At 42.9% G+C, this 12265-nt stretch overlaps 8 protein-coding genes across 9 annotated transcripts; 2 read left to right on the top strand and 6 right to left on the bottom strand.

Annotated features, from left to right (window-relative positions):
- Positions 1-65: 65 nt before the first annotated feature.
- Positions 66-811, bottom strand: LOC111600961 (DNA-directed RNA polymerases I, II, and III subunit RPABC3). Of its 2 annotated transcripts, none has more exons than XM_023317342.2 (2): positions 613-811; positions 66-566 (listed from the first exon to the last, which is right to left on the bottom strand). In XM_023317342.2, exon 2 carries the CDS (start codon positions 551-553, stop codon positions 104-106), a length of 450 nt encoding a protein of 149 aa, XP_023173110.1. In that variant the 5' UTR covers positions 554-566; positions 613-811; the 3' UTR covers positions 66-103. The 2 variants fall into 2 exon arrangements, with proteins under 2 accessions (XP_023173110.1, XP_023173109.1); XM_023317341.2 differs by having other exon boundaries at positions 66-558; positions 613-809.
- Positions 812-974: 163 nt separating this feature from the next.
- On the bottom strand, positions 975-1984 carry LOC111600946. The gene is made up of 2 exons (XM_023317316.2): positions 1488-1984; positions 975-1427 (listed from the first exon to the last, which is right to left on the bottom strand). The coding sequence occupies exons 1-2, from the start codon at positions 1791-1793 to the stop codon at positions 975-977; spliced, it is 759 nt and encodes a 252-aa protein (XP_023173084.2). The 5' UTR covers positions 1794-1984.
- Positions 1985-2063: 79 nt separating this feature from the next.
- On the bottom strand, positions 2064-2641 carry LOC111600947 (E3 ubiquitin-protein ligase RNF12-B). The gene has a single exon (XM_023317318.2). It carries the CDS (start codon positions 2639-2641, stop codon positions 2066-2068), a length of 576 nt encoding a protein of 191 aa, XP_023173086.2. The 3' UTR covers positions 2064-2065.
- Positions 2642-4169: 1528 nt separating this feature from the next.
- On the bottom strand, positions 4170-4715 carry LOC111600990 (mucin-7). Its single transcript, XM_023317382.2, has one exon. It carries the CDS (start codon positions 4713-4715, stop codon positions 4170-4172), a length of 546 nt encoding a protein of 181 aa, XP_023173150.1.
- Positions 4716-5782: 1067 nt separating this feature from the next.
- Positions 5783-6346, top strand: LOC111600991. The gene has a single exon (XM_023317383.2). The coding sequence runs from the start codon at positions 5792-5794 to the stop codon at positions 6344-6346; it is 555 nt and encodes a 184-aa protein (XP_023173151.2). The 5' UTR covers positions 5783-5791.
- A 1385-nt stretch (positions 6347-7731) lies between these two features.
- Positions 7732-8997, top strand: LOC111600966 (angiopoietin-2-like). Its single transcript, XM_023317349.2, has 3 exons — positions 7732-7820; positions 7876-8795; positions 8852-8997. Exons 1-3 carry the CDS (start codon positions 7752-7754, stop codon positions 8991-8993), a joined length of 1131 nt encoding a protein of 376 aa, XP_023173117.2. The 5' UTR covers positions 7732-7751; the 3' UTR covers positions 8994-8997.
- A 49-nt stretch (positions 8998-9046) lies between these two features.
- On the bottom strand, positions 9047-10051 carry LOC111600967. Its single transcript, XM_023317350.2, has one exon. The coding sequence runs from the start codon at positions 9946-9948 to the stop codon at positions 9337-9339; it is 612 nt and encodes a 203-aa protein (XP_023173118.1). The 5' UTR covers positions 9949-10051; the 3' UTR covers positions 9047-9336.
- A 1090-nt stretch (positions 10052-11141) lies between these two features.
- LOC111600983 (translation initiation factor IF-2) lies at positions 11142-11821 on the bottom strand. The gene has a single exon (XM_023317376.2). It carries the CDS (start codon positions 11776-11778, stop codon positions 11278-11280), a length of 501 nt encoding a protein of 166 aa, XP_023173144.2. The 5' UTR covers positions 11779-11821; the 3' UTR covers positions 11142-11277.
- Between the last annotated feature and the right edge of the window lie 444 nt (positions 11822-12265).

The raw sequence follows: 12265 nt of genomic DNA, 5'->3' as shown, positions 1-12265 counted from the left end.
GGTATTTTAGCATTAGTCCATTACGGTATTACTGGATTTCACGTTTATAGCTATAAGAAAAGTAATTTAATTTACAAACACTGTGTGATTTATTATACAATATTCAAAACGCCAGTCGCTTCATTAGCAAATACATGTGCTGGTCCACTTCGAATCCGTGCAAATTGTTGGCATCCCCTTGCAGACGCATTAACAGGCCACCAAATGAAACGTACGCCGACAACCGTGACGACTCGTTATGCGCCTCGTCGCCCTCAATTCGATAGATCTTTCCGTACATGACATACTCAAAACTATCCGCCCGCGTTCCTTCATGCTCCATAGGATTATATTCGCCACTGTCGGGACAACCGTCTTCGCGCAGTGTTGTGGCCAGCACCAACCGGAATTTGTCTCCCAATTCCATGGGATAGAGCCATGAATTTATATCCAGTATGAGGTCCATTTTAAATGATTCAGACTCGCAGTGCAGGCGGGAAACACGATCGAACTTTTTGCCCTCAGGATCCATGTCCTTGACGTTGAATATATCCTCGAATAACACACCAGCCATTTTACCTACGGAACTGTTCATGAATTGTGATGTCCCACTGTTGGCCGCTAAATATTTACCTTTTGTTTAAGTCCACAATACTTTTGCTGTACAATGAAGTTTGCAGTACCTACTGCTGGTTGTCAATCCTTTACTATGTTTATAGATATTATTGTTTATTATTTTATAGTATTGCTATATTTTTATTAAAAATACAGCACTGTCGGCAAATCGGTTTAGCGTGCTATAGGGATGGATACGCTCTAAGATGTTCATGTGTGGCGGTTTGCCGATGTGACGGCAACTGGCAATATATCGATTTAAATAGAGCTGCCAGATTGATCAAATTGGAATATTGCTGCCTAATGTTAATCAGTTCGAATACTTATGTATCAGAGAAGTAACAATTTATTCAAAAAATATTTACAAGAGTTTGCATCATTTACCAATTCTGCACTTGGTCAGAATAGGCAATAATGCGACCGCCAGAAAATATTGGCCTGCGTATGGCGGGCGTCAATTGGGCGAGAGTTTGTTTAGGTGAGTTAACGGTAATCTTGGCGGGCTTCCGTTTTAAAGGAGCGTTAACAATTAAACGCGAAGCCCTAAACGGAATGCGACGCTCCACAAATGGCAGAGTCAATTGAGTAGCCGGAAAAGCAGCATTAACTCGATTGATAATTTTTGCAGGTCTTCTCTGTGGACGAGCGGTCAATTTTGCGGGTCGGCGTTGGGACTGCACAGGACGAAGAAGCTGCCGGAAGGCGGTAAAACGTTGTACCAGAGGCAACACAAATTGTAGTTGTGGACGTAAGCTAGCCAAGCTTATAGTTGCAGCGTTCTGTCCTGAACCATTCGAGTCTATATTTTTGGGCAGCTCCGGCGGACCATATGTCTCATTAGGAATCTCTTCTACAGCTGGTGGATCGTAGGATACATCGGGTGGTCCATAAACATCTTCGGGTGGTCCATAGACTTCATCAGGTGGTCCATAAACAAGCTCAGGCTGTTCCTCAGGTGGTCCGTAAACAAGCTCCGGCTGTTCTTCTGGTGGCCCGTAGGTCAAATCTGGTTCAGGGAAGTCAGCTGCCTGCTCCGTAGGCAGTTCAAATGGTGGATCAGGCGTCAAACCGGCTGCTGGATAAGGAGCCACCTCTTGTCGCTGTAGTACAGGTCCCGGAAATCGTAATCTAGCCGCCTCACTAGCATCCAGGCTTGCTGCCGCACAAAGAGCCAAAATTAAAAGGCTTGCTCCAAACATTTTGCTGTCAAAACATGAACTGCTGCTGCCCTCTGTCAATTGCCGACTTTAAATACCCATCATAGACCAAAGCTGACCTTCACCAACAGACTGTCCCAACTGCCCAAGTGCCCAAATTGCAGACAAGGCCAATCGAGCGATGACTTATACGGCAAGCCCAAGCGCTTACGTGCCCAGCTACTATGACTAAACCGCATGCACATGTGAGGTGAAGATTATATGTGGCTATAGCCAACTTTATTAATAGCTTTTACATGACTTAGGTTATAATTTTACCAGCTGCGACGCAGCACCAAGCGCTCCGGCACTGGCTGCTGCCTGCGGCGAGCCTGTGGGAAACGTTGATAGATTCTGGCCGGTTTCTTATCGTCGGGCTGGTCTAGTGTCGTGGACACAGCAATCACGGTGCCATCTTCGGCCACTTGCACAAGCACTGGCTCTTCATCCACATCTTCGGCTGGCTGCTGTTTGGCATCAACAGGGGTCTCTTCTTCTGGTATGTCGTCCGTTTCGATGGCCTGTTCAGGCTCCGGCTGGGGCTCGGGCAAGTCGTCTAGTTGCGGCTGCTCATCCACACTAGTGGGTGGGCCATAGACGCTGTCGGGCGGTCCATAGGTATTATCTGGAGGCAGATATCTCGCTTCCGGTTGAGCAGTTGAGCTTGGCAGCTCGAAGGGTACTTCGGGAGTAACACCTGCCTCTGGGTAGCCTGTGGGCGCAGGACTTGGTAGCGCTGCCTGCTCCTGCCGTGCGAGCCCACGTCGCGGTACAAATCTCTGCCGCAGTGGCTCCGAAGCGACCAGGACGGCCAAACTTAGCAGTAGAATTGTTGAAGTAGCTTTAATCATTTTGACGATCGATTTAATTCTGTTCTGAGTTGCCCAAGAGCTCGGCCTATTTATAGGGGCCTCCCGACCTGATCTGCCGTTCATAATTTATGCTCGTCACTTTCGATTTTAGGCCTCCTAGCGGCTAGCTAGTTGCTGTTCTCGTTTACTCGGCACGGCTTTGATTATGTTGCCCCGATCGAATCGACTTGTGATTTCTGTTTAATGCTGGCTACGTGACCCTTTTCCCAATTTTGGCAGCCAATGCTAAGCAAATGGTGACAACTACTGGTCTCTCTGTGTCTCCTCATTAACACGCCGTCGACAGCGATTCCAATAGGCTTTTGCTCGTAGCTCGATTCTCCATTTGCTTATTTCGGTGGGTTCTTGGCTATTCATAATTTTATTTAATGGCTTTTATATTCATAACCATTGGCCTTTTCGAAAACGTGTCTGGAGAGATACCCCATTAGACATAATTCTCATCTAGGTCAGGCAGTAGTTGACCATTTTTACATACAAATTCCCTTCAATTAGGTTTATTTCTTGTGGACACCTAATATCCCAATCCAACCTTGACGTATACCCTTTTAATCCTATCACAAAAGACATGTTATATATAGTAACTGGAGGTTTATTGCCGGTGAGATTATGAAGAAGAGTTATTTGCTCATTTCCGTTTGCTTGTTCATTAGTAAAAGAATCTCTCAGTCTAACAAATAATTAATAATAATTTAAATATTAATAAATAAATAAATGGATGTGTCAAACCTCTATATCTCACAGCTCTGTCGAATGAATTTTTGGCCTAATGAAACATGATAAAAAAAATATTAAAAATAATACCTATCTTTATAATATCATACAAATTTAAAGTCCAATATTTATATTTTAACTGTTTTATCATTCAGGCTAAAGGACAATTCATTTCATATTAAATTGTATGTCGACCTCAAGTCTCATACTCCAATAAACCCAAAACATATAGAACTAAAAACATAAAATGTAAGCTTCAACTATTAACGAATATTTATCAATAGAATATTAAAATTTATGGCTACTTTATTGGGCTTTGATATTAATTTTATATATATATATATATATATATATATTAATAGTTTCTAAATTAAATTCGAAAAATTAAAACTATGGAAACAAAGCCTTGAATGAACGGAAGTCGAAAGCTGTATTTAGCAAACATAGTTAGGGTCAGGTTTTTAACGATCGTCAGAGCCCACTAAAGGTAACCATTTCTTATAAATTATAAATGCTTTTAAATGACCAACGAAAGTCAATGAAAAGTTATGAAAGTCTCCATTTAAGCATAAGAGATATCTTCAAGTCAGAACAGCTAAAATTGATTATTTTCTAATGCAAAGCATCTTATATAAGGTTTTTCCACTAATCAACTAAAATTGGAACTTCAATTATTTCAAATAGAAAATAAAAAATTGATTAATTTTTTTAACAACGTTTTATTTAATTAATAACAAATATTAGTATCGTATTGCCTCGATAACTCGTAAAAACATTCGGAACAATGGTCTATCTAGATGGTATAGACCAGGATGGGCTTAGAGCGTATGATCTGAGCGGAGCGCAGTTTCTCTGACACTGGACGGCGACTGCGCAGGCGGCCGCTGCGTGCAAGGATCAGGCTAGCGGGAATGGGCTCTGAGGCTGGATCAGCATCGGCTGGAGCCAGATCATCATCTTGGCCCAGATCAGCTGCAGTGTCAGCAGGTGGTCCATAGGTGTTGTCGGGCTCGGCAGGTGGACCGTAGGTGTTGTCCGGCTCGGCGGGTGGGCCATAAGTGTTATCGGGTGGGCCATAAGTCAAATCGGGCTGCGCTTCGGTCTCCGTCTCAGTGGGTAGATCAAAAGCTATGGCGGGCGTGACACCTGCAGGTGGATAAGGCGCCGAAGCGGGCGTTGGTGCAATGTCCACAGCTGGATCTGTAGGTGCTGGCGGTGCCTCCTCCTGGCGAGCCAAACGGAAACGGGATGAGCGACTGCGCAGACGCGCCGGCTCCGCCACAGAGACAGCTGCTAGCGCAGCCAGGATGAGCACAGAGCTGGTAAACTTGAAAGCCATGTCGAACTGTTGCTGGGTATTGTTAGAATGTTGATATCGAATGCGAATCGCAGACTTTTTATACACAAACATTTTGGCAGTCATAAATGGCACGCCGAGGGACACCCTCAAGATGGCATCCACATGCGTGCACCTACGTGACAATATTTAGTCAAGGGCCCATGTCTAACCCATAACCGTATAACCATTTACCATTAAATCGATTCGCCACTTAACTCTGAACTTCACACACTCGATCGCCGCAGACCGCTGCAGCATGGGCTGAAGCAAATAAAATGTATTTGAGCGAATGTTCAACTATTTTTTCCATATGCTACAGCTACAGTGGTACAAGAACACGGAGCATACTTCAATGAATTTATAATTTAAAATAAACAAATATATATAAGAATAATAATATTCTTAAGACTCTCTATACTGGAGCAAACAGTTCATCAAATAAATTTCTATTCAATGTCAAAAATCTTTAAATATATATATTTTTTTAAGATACTTGGATTCCAATATAATTTCTTTATCTAAAAATTTAATTTACTTTTACACATTAATATAATTAAAGAGTATTATTTGTACATAGAGACAAGAAAATTCAAAGACATTTTCACAAAATTAAGCAGTTACTGATATATATAAAAAAATAATATATTTTGTATTTACTAAAAAGTGGATTCTCTAATCTAATATGATAATCTAAAGAATTGTTGACATATATAAAAATATCATTTGTTTTTGCATTTATTAAAAAATGTATTAATATTAATATTTATATATATCTATATTTATATATATATATTATATGCATTTATATATCTCATTATTTGCCTACATTGAAGTTGTCCAAAAACAAATGAGTTTTGAAGCACTGTGCGGCGCCTGCTTATCATGCAGGTCAATGGTTTTTTGGATTACTAGTTGTTTTTTCTTTGGAGTGGGCTATCAAATTATTGACTGCTTTATATGCGGAACGTTGCGGAGTGGTCTAGAATCACCGACACTGACACTGGGCCAACTGCGAGTATAAAAGTAAAAGCTCCATATACGATCGGCAACAAAGCGTCACAGCAACTAAGACGATCATGGCACGTTATCAGCTCATTAGCTCCCTGCTGCTCCTGGCCATCCTGGTGGCTCACGTATCCGCTGAGGCGCCACGTCGTTTGCGCTTCAATCGGCAGCGTCAAGTGTCTGCCAGGCAGGAAGTGCAGCCAACGCCTTATCCGTCGGCGGATGAGCTGAAACCGGAGGAGCCAGCACTCATCTATGGCCCACCCCCGTCTTCGGATGTGGATGAGCTGCCCGCTGAAGAGGAACCGCCAGCAAACAGCTTCCAGCCCGATGCCGAGGAAGTAGACATAGAGGAGAACTCGCTGGAGGAGGTGACCACACCAGCAGCTGTTGCTCGCTTGCGCAGCAGCCGCCAGAGATTAGCCAAGCTGCAACTGGCCAAGGCACAGCCCAAGCGCCAGCGTCAGCGCATTGCCCGCCTGGAAGAGTTGCCGGTTGAGGCAGCAGCACCAGCTGTTGCTGTGGCTCCGGCAGCCGCCTTGCCCACTCCACAGTTCTACTATCTGGGTGGCCAGCAGCCCTACGTTGTTGCCTACAATGCAGCCCCTCAGCAGCTGGCGTGGTAAATGATCCTGTGATTGATTGATTGTTATCTGCCTAGATCTGTTTTGTTTTGAGTACATTAAACTGAATTTTCATTAAAGTGTTATTCTTCTTACTCCAACTCTGTTCCCTCTTTACTTTTTCAGTGGCATTTTTAGTGCTTGACACTTTTGCTCCAGTATCGACTTTTTCGCCATTCGCTCGCCATTAACAAGTGCCCAAGGAACACTTTTCATTGTTTGCATCCATTTTCCTCCATTGCATATTGAAGTTGTTGAGTTTTGTTGTGCATTTCCCTGCATTTCTGAGCTCCATTTTCTCACTTTTCCTTTGTTATGGCTCTTTGAATGCATTTTTCATGTTTTGCCTGCTTATAAATTGTTTTTGTGTTTGTTTTTCTTTACTATTACTTATTTTTTTTGCTCTTAAAAGGGCGTTTAAAAGGTTTCAATACTATTGTTGCTCGTCTATTCAAGATTTTTATACTAAATCGAGCTTAATGAGCTTCATACATGCATAGATAGACGTATGTGTACGTAGTATCATTTATGTAACCTTTGCTTTCCAGCGCTGTTAATCAGTTTTATACTCGCCTCTCGAATTAAAAAGAGTAGATTGATTGGGGCTAGAGGCAGACTGTATGCATCTACATTTTCCATGCAAAACGAAGTTAGTTATTTAGAATTTAAGAACCTTAGAAGTTGGTAAGTGTCATCTCAGGATGAACTATCTGATCCTAATTCTATAATCAAGTGTTGCAAGTGCTTCTCTTGTGAGATGCTTGTTTGTCCAGTGGTTAATCCAATAATTGGGATATTTTAAATAAATTGAAAAGTTTTATATAGCGAGCGAGTATTATGCAGTCGGTTGTATGCGACTTTAACGGCCTTACTTACTTTATAATTGCGCATATGTAATTTAATCATCATTTAAATTGATTCATTGTGCTAAATTCAGTTAATAAAGCTTACTTATATCTATGTAAATGTAAGAATGTGATTTCGAACTTTTCTTCGAGTTGACCGATTTCATATGCCCTTAAGCGAGCTTAATCATACTATAAAAGAGCATGCCTCAAGGTGAATGTTAAATAATTAAAATAATTAAAAGGAATTATATAATAATTAAAATGATTATAGTCATAGAAGAAGAGACATTTTATTATTTGGCTTCGATATATAATTTTGTTGTAAAGAGTATACCAAATCCACTATTCGTTCTCTTCAAGTAAATTAATTTTGATAAAGGGATTATGCATGGATCGATAGAGGCCAGAAAAAGATATCATTGGGGTCTATCTTTTGATTTATCATTAAATTTCTTATCAGGTCTTGTGAATAGATAAAATAGTGTGAATATAAAAGAAACTTTGAAATGAATCAGTTGAATTTTTAGCCTGGCCCGACAACAATTAAAATAGAATACGATATGGAGGGTAAAATATTGAATATAGAACTGGATGATAATGCCTCAGCTGTGGACTCCGGCAATACCGCAGTGAGTGCTACAAAGAGGCTACTTAATAAGAAATTACAGTCGATTTTCATTACAGTCTTCTATCAATGACTTCGATCATTTTGACAACCCGAATAATCTGCACAGTTTACTGGAGCAGGAGGCTGTGACAAAACACGATGTAGAAGAATTAAATGGCATAATAAGAATCCGGGACCGTGAAATTGGTGAGCTAAAGGGAAAACTGTCGGAGCTGGAAATAAAAGCATCCGTTTTCGGCGACAAGGAAAGTCTTTATAAGGACAAAATCTTGTACATGGAGGAGCTAATAGCTTCACTAAAATTATCTAGCGACAGTCCAACGAAGGAACTTAATCCGCAATCGAAAATGAAATTGGACGAGCTGACCTTAAAGATTTCAGGGCTTCAGGACGATTTAAAGGGCAAGCTTACCGAACGAGACGAGATGATTAAAGCGTTAAGGAAACGTATTTCAGAGCTGAATACGAAAATCAATGAATTGGATAAAAAGAAGAAGCTTAAAAACATTTATATTACAACTCCCTACGGGGCCACGAAACAGCTTATGTACGTACCGGGGTTTCCACCTTTTCGTCCCACGCTTGAGCACGGGATTGCTGGGCCAGGTTGGGTTGTGATCCAACGTCGCATAAATGGACTTACGAATTTCCAAACTAACTTGGTCTCATATCGAAATGGATTTGGCGATCCCAAGGGAGAATTGTGGCTTGGGTTAGTTAAGCTGCACGCGATAACCAGCTATCAACGACATGAACTCTATGTCCATATAGTTGACTACGATCACAACACCCATTATGCACGATATGACAACTTTGTGGTTGGCAACGAAAAGGAGAACTACGAGCTCAAGTCCCTAGGCACATATGTGGGGGATGCCAGTGATGCCATGCGCTTGAGCGAGAAGAAGCCCTTCACCGTGCCCACAAGTAAATTCAAGAGTGGCTGGTGGTGGTACGACAATATAATACCCACCTGGTAGGTATTAATATCGATACTCATATGAATATATATAATCCTTTGTTCAACTTTAGCAATCCTAATGGCATATACTCTAAAAAGAAAGTTGACGATCAAGAAAACATATTTTGGGGACTCAACAAGTGGGGTAAAAAGGGAAACTATATACGTTCCATACAGATGCTGATAAAGCCCAAAGTAAACACATCAAAATAAGAGCCAGAAGAATAAGTTTTAATAAATAATATTTATATAATATATATATTTTGATAGCTTATAGGGTCTTTACAGTTCCCACACAATAATTATTTGCATATTGCTTTAATAATATAATATATATTTAAAATTTTCTCTATTTGAATGTCGAATCGCAATCTTATCGCTTGAAAAATCACAAATCATTCCCCACGATTTTGGTATTTCCTCCGGTTTTTCAAGATAATATTGCTGAGTAAGCGTATGTACACTCTGTACTCACACACACACACATACACAATTATGTGAGCTTGTGCATTAATTAGCCATGAGTATTGTTGTTATTGTGACTGGAAACCGAGCTTTAACCAGCAAAGAAAGATCCCCGCGTCTCGAGTGCACTAACATTCGGCCTCGTGCTGTTTCTCAACGCCTCGATGGCCTGATAGTTGAGAAACCAGAAAGGCTGATTGTCCACGGGCAGCTGGCTCAAGTAATTCACATAGTTCTGATCGCCGTGCGCATCGATGGGCAGAGCATTAGCCACGGGTGCAGTGCTGGCGACACTTGCAGTGGGTCTAATACTGACACCGCTTGTCGCAAATGGCGGATTGGCCGGAGCATCAGCAGCGCCACCGAAGCGATTGGCCACGTCGACGGTAGCCGGCGCCACATTCGATGGCGTATCGGGCACATAGCTGTTGATGGGCAGCACAAGTGGCACGCCCACTGGCGGCTTTTGCGAGGCGCCGTACGCCAAGTTGACTGTTTGCGTCTGCTGTGCCACGGCATCCGCGCCGAAACGTGTGGCAATGTCCACGCCAGTTATATTCTCTACGGCCGTATTTTGGGCGGCATGATATTTGTCCTTCTGGCTAAGTCCGCCCGGCGGACGCAGACCAGCAAACGATGGCCGCTGAGCCTGCGACAGTTCCAAGAGACCGATCACCATTAGCACGCTTAAGCTCTTCCACATTTTACTTTGTTTATTTAATGTTGATTTCAAATTGCGAATTTCACTTTATCAGCTCGAAGATCACAAAGCCCGACACGTTATTGCGTTGCTGCTTGAGTCGCAGCGTTTGATACACTGAGTAGCTGAAAGCGCTTGCAATTATTTAAATAAGCATCCAGATGCTGAGCTGACTCAGCCCAAGCAAGAGACAGAGATGAGACATAGAGCGGGAGTGAGATAGCAACAGCAATAGCGGCCGACAAAGAGAAAGATGCCAAGCAACTTGAAGCTGTTTCTCTTTTATTTTGTTTTGTGGCTTATCACGCCGATTGAAGGCCTGTTTGACCCCCATGAGAAGCAATATTTCTGTCTTTCCCTCTCTCTCTCAGTCATTAAGCAATTGTATACAAATTTCCAATTTTAAATTTTAAATGATCTGCTTGTAAATGAACAATGATTAGCACGGGAGGTTGAACAGACTTCGGGTCGATTTGTTTGAGGCAAAATATCTGCACACAATAAGCGTCTTTTATATTGAGAACAGCTCACATTGTATAGGGTATAAATGATTCGATCACTTCATATTATAACATTCTAATTGTCAGCATAGCAATCGTATTATTTCTAATTCCCTTCTCTATTAGATAATGAAATTCATATTAAGCTTGATCAATTCTCTTCGTATAACTCACATGTTACTTAGTAGTGCCAGATGGGCTTGGAAGAGATTAGTAAGGCGTGTATTCATCATATATATGTTTTATCTGAAACAGTGATAAATGCATGCCTTTTTAACTTGTTCGTTAGTTCCTCCTTGTACTGGTTGCTTAATGCATTTTTATAGGGTAGAAATTATTCGATTCCTGGCAAATTGAACTTGAATTTCTTGTTTACTTGCGGTTTGGGAGATACCCAACCCAATGTAAGCAGCCTCGTCTTCGCCTTCATCAGCATCATCGTCATGTTTTTATGACGCGTACGCGTGCGCTCCTTAACCGGTTACTTGGGCTGGCCAGCGCCGCATTTGGTTTTGGCTTTGAGCATGAGCCAAGTGTTTGGGAGTAAACCATTCCAAACCCCCTTTCGTGATTCATACTGTAGACAGAATGTCTGAGCACGATCTACGAGAGCTTTTGTTATGTTTCCTGAACATTTTATTTGCAATTCGCTTACAATCAAAGATAAATTTCAAATGCTGAATAGTTTGTTGTGTGTGAGTGTGTGTGGGTGAGTGTGAGTAGTTGATATGCCGTCATAAGGGAGCTTCGTTGAATCGTCATGGGTTTTTAGGCATCTGGCTATATGCGACTGCCCGATTCAGGCAGCTCGAAAGCAGATGATTGCTTGCATCTAGGAGCGTCTCACCACGGAGCGAGCAGCGCTTAGCTTGGCAGGGCGTGCCGCGGCGGAGGCGACGCGACGGTAGGCCACAGGCTGGGCGCGTCGGAGCTTGGCCGCACGTCTGGCAGCCACTAGGCGTGCCTGCTCGGCGGGCACATCGGCGGCGGCATCAGCAACAGGCAAATCATTGCCAGCGACATCGGGTGGGCCGTACACCTCATCGGGAACGGCATTGGGCGCGGGAGCCGCATCGGGCGGGCCGTAGACGGCGTCGGGTGTGGGCTCAGCGGCGGCTGGTGCAGCTGCCTCATCGAAGGGCACCTCTGGCTTCAGTTCGTCAGCTGAAGGATATGGCGTGACGGCATCCGGATCCGCTGGCGCTAGCTCCTGGCGTGCAAAGTAACGGGAGCGACCACGGCTCAAACGCTGCGAGCGCTGACGCTGCACCTGGCACTCACTGACAGCCAACAGGCAGGCGGCGATAACTATCAAGACTTGGAACTTGGCCATATCGATGAGTTGGAGCTCTTGGTGAATGTGTGTGGTGGTTCTAGGAAGCTGAAGCCAACGACTGCTGCAGTTGGCAGCAAAGCGCGGCGCTTTTATAGCTAGGACAGATGTGGAAACAGTGGAAGTGGTTGCCAGTGTTCCAGCCCCAATCGAATCTGTTTAGTGTGCGGTGCGTCGCATAGTCCAAGCATGGACATCCTTTTTTGGCGCACGCTCTGACGTCGGCGGCACCATTGTGAGTGGCTGATCGGCGGGTTTATGTGCGTGCGACGTGACAAGAAAGAAGTAGCAGAAGAGCTGGAAGTTCGAATTTATAGTTCCGCCATTAATCAATCCAAAACCGGAGCGAATACTATTCAATGGAATAACACTTGGAAAGGCAAGACTTGCGGCGCTACCAAACAAAGTGTTCTAGTTTTTTTTAAATAAGTCAGCATAATGAATTCTTTTAAAAGGGGATGATAAGATATATAAATGATAGTTATTA

The sequence above is a fragment of the Drosophila hydei genome, unplaced genomic scaffold (genome assembly GCF_003285905.1).
Source record: "Drosophila hydei strain 15085-1641.00,03,60 unplaced genomic scaffold, DhydRS2 tig00000001-arrow-pilon, whole genome shotgun sequence".
Lineage (NCBI taxonomy): Eukaryota > Metazoa > Arthropoda > Insecta > Diptera > Drosophilidae > Drosophila > Drosophila hydei.
This window is presented reverse-complemented; position numbering and strand designations above follow the sequence as displayed.

What these genes read in the sequence shown, in the direction of transcription:
- LOC111600961 (XM_023317342.2), bottom strand. Translation starts at nt 553, where the DNA reads ATGGCTGGTGTGTTATTCGAGGATATATTCAACGTCAAGGACATGGAT.
- LOC111600946 (XM_023317316.2), bottom strand. Translation starts at nt 1,793, where the DNA reads ATGTTTGGAGCAAGCCTTTTAATTTTGGCTCTTTGTGCGGCAGCAAGC. An exon ending in TCTATGGACCACCCGAAGAT is followed by an intron (nt 1,428 to 1,487) that starts GTTTATGGACCA and finishes ATTCCTAATGAG; the next exon opens with ACATATGGTCCGCCGGAGCT.
- LOC111600947 (XM_023317318.2), bottom strand. Translation starts at nt 2,641, where the DNA reads ATGATTAAAGCTACTTCAACAATTCTACTGCTAAGTTTGGCCGTCCTG.
- LOC111600990 (XM_023317382.2), bottom strand. Translation starts at nt 4,715, where the DNA reads ATGGCTTTCAAGTTTACCAGCTCTGTGCTCATCCTGGCTGCGCTAGCA.
- LOC111600991 (XM_023317383.2), top strand. Translation starts at nt 5,792, where the DNA reads ATGGCACGTTATCAGCTCATTAGCTCCCTGCTGCTCCTGGCCATCCTG.
- LOC111600966 (XM_023317349.2), top strand. Translation starts at nt 7,752, where the DNA reads ATGGAGGGTAAAATATTGAATATAGAACTGGATGATAATGCCTCAGCT. An exon ending in TGGACTCCGGCAATACCGCA is followed by an intron (nt 7,821 to 7,875) that starts GTGAGTGCTACA and finishes TTTTCATTACAG; the next exon opens with TCTTCTATCAATGACTTCGA. An exon ending in GACAATATAATACCCACCTG is followed by an intron (nt 8,796 to 8,851) that starts GTAGGTATTAAT and finishes GTTCAACTTTAG; the next exon opens with CAATCCTAATGGCATATACT.
- LOC111600967 (XM_023317350.2), bottom strand. Translation starts at nt 9,948, where the DNA reads ATGTGGAAGAGCTTAAGCGTGCTAATGGTGATCGGTCTCTTGGAACTG.
- LOC111600983 (XM_023317376.2), bottom strand. Translation starts at nt 11,778, where the DNA reads ATGGCCAAGTTCCAAGTCTTGATAGTTATCGCCGCCTGCCTGTTGGCT.